Source organism: Trichosurus vulpecula, chromosome 2, assembly GCF_011100635.1.
Source record: "Trichosurus vulpecula isolate mTriVul1 chromosome 2, mTriVul1.pri, whole genome shotgun sequence".
Taxonomy (NCBI): Eukaryota; Metazoa; Chordata; class Mammalia; order Diprotodontia; family Phalangeridae; genus Trichosurus; species Trichosurus vulpecula.
In genome coordinates this window covers 61415488-61429236 of record NC_050574.1, presented here as the reverse complement: position 1 = coordinate 61429236, position 13749 = coordinate 61415488, and the positions used below count along the sequence as shown (strand labels likewise).

The 13749-nt window shown below is 53.2% G+C and overlaps 1 protein-coding gene across 3 annotated transcripts in view; it reads right to left on the bottom strand.

The window, feature by feature from the left end:
- Window positions 1-5503: 5503 nt before the first annotated feature.
- ZDHHC18 (zinc finger DHHC-type palmitoyltransferase 18) overlaps window positions 5504-13749 on the bottom strand; it is a 38376-nt gene continuing 30130 nt past the window's right edge. Inside the window, exons 7-10 of one of the 3 annotated variants that reach the window (XM_036746815.1) lie at window positions 12107-12219; window positions 9473-9572; window positions 6916-6993; window positions 5504-6251 (exon numbers count right to left, since the gene is read on the bottom strand). In XM_036746815.1, coding sequence (XP_036602710.1) covers window positions 6952-6993; window positions 9473-9572; window positions 12107-12219 — 255 coding nt within the window. In that variant the 3' untranslated portion in view covers window positions 5504-6251; window positions 6916-6951. Of the gene's footprint in view, window positions 6252-6915; window positions 6994-7456; window positions 9573-12106; window positions 12220-13749 lie in introns of those variants that run through there. The other 2 variants (XM_036746814.1, XM_036746816.1) reach the window with 2 other exon arrangements.

The following is a 13749-nucleotide window of genomic DNA, read 5'->3' as shown; positions in this document are numbered from 1 at the left end:
GGCTCGGGCTGGGACTGGGGCTGGGGTCGGGGCTGCGCTGAATCCCGGGGCACCTGGGCTCTGCCTCTGCTCAGCCTCTCCCTCTCGGCCCGGCTTTTTGGCTGGGGTGGGGAGGGGCAGGGCTGGGCAGGGGGCGGGGCTGGGCCTCTGGCTCCTGCCTCCCCCAGTCCTGATCCTTTTTTTCTTTTTCTTTTTTTCTTTTTTCCTGGCTGCTCCTTAAAGGTAAAGGGGCCAGGACAGAGGTGCATTAGTCATCATGGGGATACTCAACAAGAAGGAAGGCAGGCGTGGGCCCCACCTAGTGCAGCTGCCACCTGGGGCCTTCTCTCCCATGGGGTCTGCAGAGCTCAGAGACCTACTCTGAGTTCCCATGTTCATGTCCCAGTTAAAGTTGACAGTAATGGGCTTCTTCACCAGGACCCAGGGAGTCAGGGAGTGTGAGGCTTAGGAGGGAGCCTGAGTTTAGCTGAAATCGCTAACCCCCCTGGTTTTGAGGAAATAGGAATGGCCAGTTCCTTATTGGCCTGTCCAGTCCCTATGTGTATGGTGGGGGTGGGGGAGTGTGTGGATGGTTCAGTGACAGAAGCACTCACTCTAGTGTGTGTGTGTGTGTGTGTGTGTGTGTGTGTGTGTGTGTGTGTGTTTAACAGAGAATGTGTCTGCGTGACAAAGAACCCTCTTAACAGAAGCAGGTCTTTTGACTTGAAAGGCAATATTTCAGAATGCCTTCCAACAAACTCAGCCCCTGTCCAAGGTCTAGTGCTCCAGCTGCGGCACAGGCACCATGTGGGCCCAGCCTGGCAGCATCCTGCAATATGCCAGGAGTTGTGGATTTACATGAGGAATGGGAAGTGCTGGATCATATTCATCTTCCTTGGGGACCCCAGGCATCTCTCTGCCTTAGGCATCCTCTGAGAAGCCCCCTCAGAGCTAAGCAAGGTCCCTATGTCCCTGATCCCTAAATCTCCTCCCCCACCCCCAGTCCCAGATTGTTGAGGTGGCATCTCCATGTGCCACTTAAAGATGAGTTTAACAAGCGAGGACGCTGGAGGCCCATCCTTTGTAATTAGCCACCCTAGTTGGGCCCAATACCATCCCCATTACACTGCAATTTTCCCTTTCAACTCAGCAGCCAGCTCCCACTGGCTGGAGGACTTTCCCCAGGGCACTGCTCTGGCTGAGCTCCATGCTTAGGTGTCTGGCAGCACCCTCCCAAACCATAGAGTATCAGGGAGGCTCATGTGGGCGCCCTGGAGAGGGTGGGGTCACCGACTTCGTCAGCTGCCCCACTTTCCTCTCTGACTCACCTTTGACCTAGTGCCAGGCTCCACTGATTTGTCTGAGGCTGGCAAACAGGATACCTGGGCTCTGGGCCCAGTTTGGTTCCTGGGGGGGCGGACAACTCCCAGGGGAGGCAGTGGTGACACCCGTGGATGACCAAGGTCTTGTTTTATGAGGACTCTTACAGGGATTTTATTCAGTCACTTCCAATTTATTTCACAGACTTTTTTCTGCCCCTGTCCTCTGCTCATGGCCCCCTGGCTCAGGGGGCAAGTAGAAGCATCCCCTCTCTATGCCCTCAGGCCCCGCTGGATCACACCTTCCTTCCAGTTGGGGCTCTGGCTCCACCTCTAGGGAGAGCCACACCTAAAGGAGTTGGCACATTGCCTAGGGGGTGGGGGTGGCCAGTGAACAGCAAGGGTCTCCTGCTCATCTAGCCCCACCCCATGGCTCTGCAAAGAGCAGGCCTAGTGTTCAGGGGTGAGGCTTCTTGCTCTGGGAATCTGTCTAGGCTTCTCTCATCCGGTTCCTCTAATGGCCCCTGCACCAGAGCTACTAAGCAGCCCAGCTCCTCTCAGTACCCACCTACTCGGGCACAAAGGGCCTGTTCTTGGGGCAGCCACTGCCTAAGTCTGTTTGATGTCTCACTAGGAACCATCCTTCCCTGCTCAAGACAGCAGCCTCTTTGCTATTGAGAAAAGGCGAGTCATGCCTAGCCAGAGGGAGCAGACTCCTGGTGAATCAGGAGCAATTTTGTTTAGAAGTGAGAAAGACCATGCTCATAGGAGGAATCCACATGGGTGTCGGTGAAGTCCCTACAGTTGGTGAGGCAACCTCGGTAAGGGACAATCCCCAGACCAGGGTTCCTCTCCTTCCCCATTGGGGTTGAGATTCCAAGCCGGGCTAGCCCTACTGGGAAGGGAGGGGTGGCAGGGTTTGTCCCGTTTTTCTTCTGAGATTTTGGGGTAGGTGAGAGACCACTAGGCTTGTACTCAGAGGCCCTGGGCTTTGAATTTCAGTGCTACTGTTGGCCTACTCGGGCTGGGACTGGGGCTGGGGTCGGGGCTGCGCTACTCTGAACAAGACATTCTCCTCTTCAGACCTCAGTGTCCTCAGCTATAAAATTAAGTAGCTCTAAATACCAGGGTCCCCCCTCCCTATCCCTGCCCCACCCCAGCTCTGACATCCTGTGTTCTAAGGGCCCTCCCAGCTGTAGAGCTGATCCTGGGATCAGTTCTGTTTTAGTCCCACCTTTCCCTCTCCCACACTATTCCCTGGCCTATATTGGTTCCAGACCTCCCCGGTTCCTTCCTGGAGTGCTAGTCACTTGTTCTCAGCTTCTCCATCTCAGGATGAAGCAGTGCTGGAGGAGGGCAGGGCTGGCCCTAGGGATTCAGGAATCTGGGCTCTCACTGTATCTTCCCAGGTCAGTTGGATATTACAGCCCAGTCTGAGGAGGGGAATTCATGCTGGACAGTGAAGCTGTCCCTCCAAGAATCCCTCCAGCTTACCCTGAACATGTAGATCCTGTTTGTACCTAGCTCTTTGCACGCTGTCATCCCTTAGGCCTGTGAGCTCCTCTGGAGCAGAACAGGGCCTGGTGTGTTTGTTTCTGGTTTTTGTCTTTCTACAGTGCCCAGCACAGAGCAGCGCTCCATAAACGTTTGTGACTGTCAGTCATGAGATTTGGCTCCTAGTCCCAGCTGTCACTGCCTATCTGGGTGTCTGACTCACTTCCCTTCTCTGAGGGGTCATTTGCAATATGAAAAAAGTGAATTTGACATCTCTAAGGTTCCTGTCATCATTAATACTGTCTTACACCTTTCTCAGTATGTGCCTGGAACGAACTGTTTGTCAACCCCATCCCCGTGGTGGAAGTAATTTACCTTTCTTCCAGGCCCAAATCATGGGGCCATCTTCTCCATGAAGCCTTCCTTGACCTCTCCAAACTGCCACCCCCCCCCCAACTCCCATCGAACATGACTTTCTTTCATTTGACAGAGACAGGTTAGAACAGTGGATAGAGCACTGTCTCTGGAGGCAGAAAGAGCTGGGTTCAAACTCTGCCTCAGACAATTATCGGCTGTGTGGTCTTTGACAAGTCACTGCCTCTGAATCTGTTTCCTCATCTGTAAAATAAAGGGGCTGGACTAGATGGCCTCCCAGCTCCAGTTCTATGATCCTTTATCATTTCAACTCTCTGAGATTCAGTTTCCCCATCTATGAAATGCAGGGGTAGGATTAGATAGTCTTTAAGATAGCTCCTTGCTCTCATTCTTGAAGTACTATCCCCAGGGGCTGATGTGAGGCCCAAAGGAGAAAGTTTGCATGTAAAACATTTTGCATTCATTAAAAGGCAGTTATTAACTCTGGACAAGGTAACACATCCTATATTCCCCAGCAGCCAGGGGCCCTGGGCAGCCCCTTAACTTTTCTCAGCCTCCTCAGTTTGCCTGAGAGTCAGAAGCTCAGATTCTGTACCTCCCTGAGTTCTGACTCAGTTCCTGTCTTGGGCACCTCCCTGTGCCTCCAGGCCTCCATTTACCATTGAGGAGGCAGCAGGCCCAGGCCTGGCTGTGTGGGGAGGTCTGGATGGGCCTCTCCCAGAACAGCTCTATGAGAGCACCCTATTCAGTGCCCTGTGTCAGCAGAAACAGCCGCTTTCCCCATCCTGCCTCCCCTCCCCTGCTCAGAGCATCCCCTTTAGGAGGGCAGGGCCCAAACCTTCAGTGCCACATGGCTACCCAATAATTTTAAACTGATAATAACAGGCTTTGCTTTGGCACTCGAGGGTTGTCATATGGAAGGCAAGTGGCCACTGGCTGTTCAGGCCCTCTGAACCAGCCCTGAGAGGGAAAGATGGGATTTAGGTCAGAAACCAGAAGAGTTGGTGACTGGAAAAGCTGAACTAAGTCACATTTCCACTCATGTCCTTCTCTGATGCCTCGTTATGTCATAGAGGTGACTGGCCTGGGAAGGGTCTGCTTGGGGCAAGTTCTAGCAGGCCCTACCAAGCTGGAAAGACTTCCAGCAGAAGCCTGGGGAAAAATTGAATGTGCTTTCTGAGAAGTATGGAAAGGCTCATCACCACGGGACATGGGCTCGGCACCAGCATGCGGCATTTTTGGCCACAGCAACTCAAAACGGTCTATGTAGGACAGTTTACTGATGTGGGCAGGGGCTACGGTCTATGGTAGTGGGGAGAGAGTGTTTGTGAAACCTTGAAATATAACTGTATAGATATATACACATACACGCACGTACGTACAGATATACACATAAATATATATACATGTGTATACATGTATGTGTGTGTGTGCACACACATATACACATGTATGTACATAGCCCTGTAAAAATTACAAAAGGCTTTCCCCAAAGCCTGGTGTGGTGCATGACTCACAGGACCTGGGTTCAAATCCCACCTCTGAAGCTTATTGAGAGTACTTGCAAGTCATTCCAATGCCTCCCAGAGTTCTTGTGAGGCTCAGATGGGACAAACACTTCATTCCAGGCACATACTGAGAACGGTACCTTGTCTGAGCTAGGCAGTACAATGGAGTCAGGGTGACCTGAGCCAGAGATGTTCTTCAGGCTCCCCAGGGATCAGGGGCTTGGCAAGCTACTCATCCTCCGGGCTGGCAACGCTCAGCAGCCCTGTTGGCATCCAGACCCAGGCCTAGGCCAGCCAGTAGGATGAGCATCACAAACCCCTGGAAAAGGGAAGAATACCACGTTTGATGCCTTGCCCTCAGCCTCCTTGTCTGTCAGGTGACAAAGGCTGGCATTCGAAACCAGGAGTCAGCACGGTCTAGTGTGCAAAAGGTTGGCCTTCTAGTCAGGATGGTCCAGGTTCAAATCCTGCCTCTGTCTTGGGCAAGGCAAATCACATCCCTGGGTGTCAGCTTCCTCATCTAAAAAGGAAGAGGTTGGACTCAGTGACCTCTAAGGTCCCTTCTGGCTCTGACTCTAGAAAATGCTCCACTGGCTGATGGCTTTTGGCTGAGGTACAGTATGATCTAGCAAAGGTCATCTCACTTTCTTTGTTTTCCTATCTATAAAATGGGAAAAAAGCGTTTAGACCACCAACCTCATGAGACTGTAAGACGAACCCTTTGTAAATTCTCACTGCCACCCGACTGAGTTGTCACATTGGGGGTCACTGATGCCACCCCCAGGTGGGCCTTCCAGCCCAAGAGTAAAGGCAGCAGAAAGCAGGTAGTATACAGCAAGGAGAAGAATCTTTATTTGGTTCAAAAAAAGGTCAAAGGCAGAGACAAGCAGCCCCAAGCCCATCTTCGCTCCACCCCTTTCCAGTCTTAGGCTGGCCGAGAGAAGGCATTAGGCCCCATCCCAAAGCTCCCTCTTCTGCCAATGGGGGACCAGAGAGCTAGGGACAAAGGACACTGGTATCACCTTGAATCTCAAAGGGGGTGGGGGGTTGGTGGCATCGTGGGAACAGAGTTAGGCCACTGGTGCCTAGAACAGTCACCTAACCTGTTCAACAGCGTCATCAGCACGAAAGACTCCTAAGAAAACTTGTTCAGCTAGACAACAGCTGTGCCTAGGCTTGGGGGTGGGGGTAGGGAGGGAGTAAGGCAAGATTTCTGAAGGGCCCTGGCTCCTTACGAGTTTGGGAAACAGGAGAGGAGAGGGGATTGCTTACTGGTTTAGCAGCTGTTTTATGGCTTCTAACAAATTGGGAGGGGAAGGGTCTCAGCTCAGGGGCAGGGAGGGGATGTGCCCAACAGGCTTCATCTGGGCCTGGGTCTTTGTCCCCTAGAGATGGGGGGACAGGCGGGACAGCAGACATACAGGAGGCAGAGAGAGCAGACCCTGGAGGCACAGACGGTGGCAGACCGGCCGAGGCTTCAGGCAGGGGGGGATCCTGGATGCCCTGCCTTCTCGGGGCTTCTCCCAGAGAGGCAGAAGGCTGCAGTCCTCAAAAACTCCTTAAGGCCCCTCGCACACTGGAATTCCCCCATCATTGGGATAGCAAAGAAGGAGAAGAGAGAGGTTAGAAGCAGACCAGCTCAGGGAGGAGCTGGAGGAGGAAGCCTGGGGAAAGGGAGCACAGGCTACTTGGGATGAGGGTTGGCCCCTCCTGAATAGCAAGGATTGTGGAGGGCACAAAGAGCAAAGAATGAATCAAATCAAGCCAAAAGTACTGCAGGGTAGAGAAAGCCAAGGTGGACAAAAGCAACCAAGGGCCTCCACACTCCATGGGGCAGGAGAGCCATTGGGCCAGGCCTGTGCACTAGCCACATGGAGGGAGGCTCTCCCCAGGAAAGCTTGGGCGAGGGGAGCCTGCCGATTAGTCACCTCTTCCCACCTCTATCCTGTGGCTACCAGCACAATCAGGACCTGGTTCCCAGGCAAGAGCAAGGTCCTCCACCCTGCTCCCCGTAAAGCATCATCATGCTAGGTGGGAGAGGCTGCTGACTTCCCCAGCCTAGTCCATTTGCCCCTCCATCCTCTCTCCTAGGGGGCAGGGGGAGCTAGAGGTGAGCTCCCCCCGACCCAGCCCTCCTACCGAGCACCTACTCACACACACACACACCACACCAAACAGATGAACAATTTCTGTGAGGCATGCAATGAAGGTGAGATGAGGGGAGTGAGGCATGGTCTTACCAGCTAACCCTCAGCAAGGAGGCCTGTTAGCTCCCCTCAGGCTGTGCAGGAGATGGCAAAGTCCTGACAGGTGTCCTCCTGGGAGGGGAGATACCGGAGAGTGCCAGTGTTATGAGGTGTCTGCCTGGCACTTCTCCCCTGGGCACAGAGGGGGGGATCTGTGGTCTTCCAAACTCACTCCAAGGTTACTGGGAGTGGAGGGACCAGATGAAGATGAAGAAAGGCAGAAAGAAGAAGGGCTATCTCTGACCTCAGAGAGAACTTGGGGGAGATGAGGGAGATGAAGAGACAAACAGGATGCTTCCTGCCAAAGCCAGTCCTTGGAGCTATCCCACCCTGAGGGTTCCAGCCATCAGCCCTCTCTACCCTGGCCTAGGTGGTCTGCAACCTGAGCTGGATCAGGTGAGATGACAGGCCTGAACCAGCCATGGCCCTGCTTTTCCTCTACTTCCCTACAGGGAACCCAGACCTTGGATGGAAAAGTAGAGTCACTACCAGCTCCCCCCTTTTTCAAAGGAAAAATAAAACCAACCAAAGCAAGTCAACTCTTAAAAATAAAAATTTTATTACAGGCAGGAACAAAGAACACTGGCTTCAATGAAAGGCCGATGGGCTCCCCCTGCTCTCCTCCACAGGGCCAAGGATACTGACGCTCAGGCTACTTTGAGCTTTCCATGAGGTCCCCAGGAAACTGCTCCTTCTAGACAAAGTGGCTCTCCAAGCCTCTGCCCCCTGGCCTGGAGGGACCATTAATGGCAGGGCTCCAGGGTCTTAGCTCCTTCCAGCAGCGACTTGGAATAGCCACAGTTAAAGAAAGGGCCAAGGCGGATGGGCAGAGGACCCAGGACGGTGCTGGGTTTCTCACCTTCTCCTAAGGGGCTGAGGCTCTAGGCAGCTCCAAGAGGGAAGGGATTGGACTAAACTTTAGCCCAGGGGCTCAATCTCCCGAAGCCAGAGCTCATTCTTCCCCCCTCACAGGCTGAGGGGCATCAGTCAGAGGAGCTGCCACCCTCAACTACTTCCAGCCTCTGATGCTCTTCCAGGATTGTTCAAGACTCTTGATACTCCCATAACCCCACCCAAATGCACTTTGGCCTGTTGGGGCAGATTTCAGGCCGGAAACCCAGCTTGGGGAAGGGAGGGGGGCCCTGGCGTCACCCAGCCACCAGGTTTCTGACATCAAAGTCAGTGGTTGGGAGGTGGGGGTGGAAAGGGAGTGTGGGAGGACACCCAGAATGGGGACTTGGCCCCCCTGGGAACTCCACAATGCCATTCACAACCAGTGTGCACACACACACACACACACACAGTCTCTATCTTTCTCGTTCACTCTCTCAGTGCCCATGGCTCATACGGCTCCCCTGCCAGCTTCTGCTAGACTCAGATCCCCACAGGTGGCGTGGGAATAAAAAAAGCCACAACTCAGGGCATGTGGGGGAGTGGGAGCCGTCCAAGCAATCAGCCAGGCATGCACGAATGAAAACACACACACACACACACACACACACACACACACACACAGCCAGACAGATACACTTACAACAAACCATAAGGTCTCTTGTAACAAAATCATAAAACCAACCTGCCTCTTGCCAACACCACCCAGCACTAGAGAAACAACGGGGCTCAGGTTTTTTTTCTTTTAAAAATTCTATGTAGAAAAAAGTTCTATAAAATTGTGCAAAATACCCAGCAGCTTCAGTAAAACCCGTTTCAAGTATTGCCAGTGTGTGTGTGTTTGTGTGCATGTGTGTGATTCACCCACTCTAGGGGATAGGACAGCTCCGTGTATGGTCCCTGGATCAAGACTGGGGGAGCAAGGGAAGGGCTCTCACTGCTTAGTCTAATGAGTAGAGGCTGGGCTCACTTTGTTCCCAGAAACCTCAAACAGGGACATCCTTCCCCCCCACCCCCCAATCAAGTTCCTGCTGGCACCGGACACCCTGTCTACCCTCACTATCAGGTGGCTCTGGCTCCCTCCTGATTAAAGACACAGGCAACCACCAAGCCCTGGGAAGTGTCCCCGGCTCTAAGATGTGCTCTTGCACTGGCTGAGCCTTCACGGCCCCCTAGCTGTCATTGGGACAGCTGCCCACGGTTTCAGCAAGGCCTGGGGCCCCCTCACACCCACATCCATGTATCTATACAGGGCTAAACCTTCTTAGCACAGACATGGCTATAAAAGGCAAAGAAACTGGTTCTCTATGGCAAAGTGGGCACTTGTCCCTCCCATCCCCACCCCCAACTATGACCAGGTGGAGATTCTGCTTCCCCACTATGAGCCAGTAGGGAGTCTCTGGTCAATTTCACATGGCTCCTGGACTTAGGTGGAGGGGGATCCCCCTGAGGTGGGAGAGGGGCAGCAACAGAAGAGCTCAGGAACAGCCATGGAGGGTGGCAGTGCCGAAATAAAGAAGAGGAGGCTTGACTTGGGTGTTGGGTAGCTCTGCCCCAATGAGGCAGAGGTGGGTCCAGCAGGCACGGGGAGGCAGTGGACGCAGGGAAGAGGGACTGGCAGGCTGGCAAGCACTCAGTTCCTCTAGGGGAGGCCTCCTACCATGCTGCCGTCTGGCTTGGCTCCACAGGTGGGCTCCTCGTTCTTGGTGGGAGAGGGCAACTGGGTATCCGGCTGCACAAATCCCCTCCGGTCAATCAAACTTCAAAAACACAAAAGTGAGATCCGATGGGTCAAGAGCCATCTGCCATCAAGCAGCCCGTGCCTGCCCCCCTGCATGCACGTGGTGGGGTGGGGTGGTAAGGGGAGTGAGAAGGCCCAGAATGAAGGCTGACCATGACCACGGCTCTAGTCCCTCCCCTTTCAGAGCAGGACGACTTGAAATTTAAGCCCTTACAGAATCTGGGTTGGAAGAGATTTCAGAGAACATTCAGTTCAAGCCCTACTTGAAGTAAGAATCTACAATATCCCCAAGCGGTCCTCTGGCCTGGCCTCTGTTTGAATATCTCCAGTGACAAGAAATCCCTGCCTTTCCAATTTATTACTTTTCTGGATTGGAAGTCGATGGGAAAACAGGAAGCTTGTGAATGGAGGGGGGTGGTTAAGACAGAAGGGCTATCCATCCATCAGAACCAGTCCCTACTCTCTGAGGAATAGCCCTAGGCTAATGCTTCCTGGTGGGGGAGCACTACTGGACTGGTCCAGCCATTGTGGAGAGCACTGTGGAACTAGGCCCCAAAAGTAAACTGCAAAGCCTTTGGCCCAGAAATACTGCTACTGGGTCTTTGCCCCAAAGCAATCAGAGAAAGAGGTAAAGGGCCCACTAGTGCAGAAATATTTCTAGCAGCTCTCTGTGTGGTACCAAAGACCTGAAAATGGGTTAGGGGCCAGAGCGGGGGATGCCCATGAACTGGGAAATGGATGAACAAAGTGTGGTATATGAACTTGATGGAATGACTGTGCTGAAGGAAATGACAAGGGATGGTTTCTGAGAACCTGGGAAGATCTCTGTGAACTGGGAGAATATCGTACAGTTACAGCAAAATCACGATGATGTTCAACAGTGAAAGGTTTGGGAGCTCTGACCCATGTGATGACCAAGCACAACTCCGCAGGGCTCACAAAGAAACATGCTGCCTTGCCTCCTGACAGAGGGCTGAGGGAGTTGGAGGGCACACGGGAGGCGCATTTTAAACACAGTCAATGAAAGAACTTGTTTTGCTCAACTATACATGTCTGTAATGAGGATTTTTTTTCTTTCTCAGCAGAGAAGAGGAGGTGAACTTTCACTGATCGAAGGCCTGCTTTTGCTTTGTCTTGGCACCCTCAGTGCCTAGCCCAGTTCCTGGTACACAGTAGGCACTTAATAAATGCTTGCTTATTGACATGGCATGAAGACCTGCACAGGATTGTCTAGGCCTCTTACAGAATTCTCTCCCTCCTGTGTTCACTAGGCGCCAGGATGTGGGGCCTTCTGATACTTATTCCTATAACCAAGGGAGGAAGGGAAGGAGGCTGAGGCTGAGAGACAGCAGGATGCAGTGGCAGGAACATTGGATCTGAAGGCAAAGGCCCCCATAACAGCCGGTGTGGTACAGGGGAAAGGACATTGGCTCTAGAGTGAGAGGCCTGGGTTCAAATCCCCCCTCTGCCACTTAATACCTGTGTAACCTTGGCAATTCACATAATGTCTCCAGGCCTCAGTTTCTCTCTAGAAAATGAAGGGGATCATTTTGGTGAACTTTAAGGCTTCTCTAGCTTTAAGTTCTACCACCCTAAAGCAATGGATGAAGTGAGAGCTGGGCCCAGAGACAGGCTTCAGCTTTCGGTGCCTTCTCTGCTCCAGGAGGGACTGGAATGACACATCCAGGTCACACTGTGGAGAGGAAGTCCAGGGAAGGGGATGAGGTGACAGACCCATGATCGCCCAGACAGCTGTGCCAGCAGAGTGTTCAGTTACCACCCAGACAAGCCAGCTGGACCACTCTGACCCAGTGCTACCCACCAGCTCCCTCTGGTGACGAGATGGGCCCCATGACTGGGGTTCTGGCAAAGGCTGAGACAGGGAGGCACTGCTCTCCCCCACCACTGCCCCCCATCAGTGGGAAGACTGATCAGAGGCTCTAGCCAGGGCAGCCACCCCACCCCAGGCAGACAGCACCTAGCACCCCGCCCCCCCAAATCAGTAGCCAGCCCTCAACAACTTTAGCGTGGCATCCAGGTATGCCAATACATCCAACTTAACAACAGGTAAGCTGTGGCTGGTCCTTCACTTCATAAAGACATCCATCTTTGAGTCCCTTTGGGCAGCAGGTACCCTATGCAGGTATAAGGCTTACATAAAACCTGGAAAGGACATCTGTCCCCCAGAGGACCACCAGGACCTGGGCAAGAAAGACTCCCTGCTTCTGGCCCCACTCCCCTAGAGAGGAGCATTAGATGGGCAGAGCCCAGCTCTGTATTTACTCCTTATATGGTTTTGGGCGAGTCACTTGCCCCTCCCCAAGCCTCAGTTTCCCACTCCGAAAACAGAGAGGTTGGAGCTGGTGGCCTCCACAGCCCCTCCTCCGGCACCCCTCCCCACCACTGCCCCCATCCTGGGACAGGGCCTTGGCCTTGCTTGGCTGCCAGACTGGGATGAGCCCCTGGGAAGGCTGCAGAGGCCCCAGGGTTGTAAGTATGAGGCCCAGGATGCCTCAGGGGTCAGGGGGCCAGGCTTCAGGCAGGGATGCTCACCTGGGGGGCAGAGGCCCACAGAGCACAGCACAGCAGTTGGCAATGACACTTTTATGGCTGTAGGGGTTGGTGGAAGCCTCCATGTTTTTCTTATTGGACCACGAGCCTTTGATCTGTAAGAAGAAGAGACCAAGTTAAAGCCAGAGATGGGGGGAAGGATACATAACAAGCCGACTCCAAACCCAAGTGCTGCTCAGGGAGGTTGGGCTTTGGGGTCCTACCCTAGCCTCCATGTGTGTTTGTACAGAGGCAGGAGGGGGTTGGTCTGAGGAGACCGAAAAGGTAGTATGAGAAGTGGGGTGGGCACAGTGACGGTGTGGGGAGGAAGGAAACAGAATTAGTCAGTGGACAGTCACTCTCAGCCCCAGAGAAGCCTCGCTACAGAATTCTCCAACTCTGGCCACCACACTCTGTTCCCCAGCAGCCCAGCTCCTTCCATTCAAGTCCTCCTTCCTCAGAGTCCCAGGTGAACTGATGAGGCCACCTCTCAAGCACTTGACACAGATGCCCTGCCCCTGACAGCTTCCTGTGCCTCTGAGTCTCATCTCCCCAGGCAGAGTGGAAGCGTCAGAAGGACCAGCACTGGGCTTGTTCTGTGTGCTGTCAGAGATGCTTTTAGTCTTCAGGCTGACTGGTCTCTATGTCCTCTTCCTTCCTTTCCTGCATGACGATGTCCTCTCCCCACAGGAATGTAAATCCCTGGGAGGTAAGGATGATGAGCTGGGGATGGGGGAGGAGAGAAGAATTCCCACTTGACTTCACCTTAGCTTGTATGACTTAGGATACTCCATGTGTCTAGGTCTCCATTTTTTTTTTAAGCAATGCCTTTACTTGATCAATGGGCACCCACTTTCTTTCCAGCTCCGCTACCAAAAAGTGCTCCTAGGACTCTGTGGGCATCTCGCTGTCTTTGACCTCCTGGGGACACATGGCTAGCAGAGGTCTCTCTGGAGGATCCAAGGACTGTTTACCCTAATCTGTAAAATGGGAATAATACAGTCTGTCTTGTCTCCTTCACAGGATGGTTGTGAGAGGCCCAACGAGAAACACAGGCATGCTTTGTAACCAAAGCGGAGGCCGATCATCAGATGTCAGTGCACAGCCTTCCTTAAGGCCAAGCTAGGGATGAGCCTCTCCAAAGTGGGCTCTACTGGTCCTAAGACCACAGCGATCAGAGTCCATGGCCAGGCCACTTGCCAAGCTCTTTTGGATTGGTGGGCTTGGCCAAGGCTGGTGTTCCTCCTCCAAAGCCTCAGAGAGCCCAGGACGGGCTTGTCTCCACTGACTGCCACAATCAGTCCTGCTCCATACAGACCATGCAAAGCCAGCTAGGACTATTTTCTCCATGACAAAATCATTTTCACCTACATGTGCTTCAGTTTCCTCATCTGTAAAACGGGGATATTGGCACTCCCTATCTTGAGGAAGGCCTTAAACCTCTGTAGAAATATTCACGATCTTCATAATGGCACGAGAATTCTTTTCATGCAGCTCAGGGTCCTTCACTATCCTGGCTGCCCTCCTACAGTCTGTCAATGTCCTTCCTAAGATATAGCCCTCTGCACTGGACTCTAGCCACGGCCCAGCCAGGGCTGGGGGCTCATTGCCCTCTTAGCCCTGGACATTAAACCTCTTTTAATGAG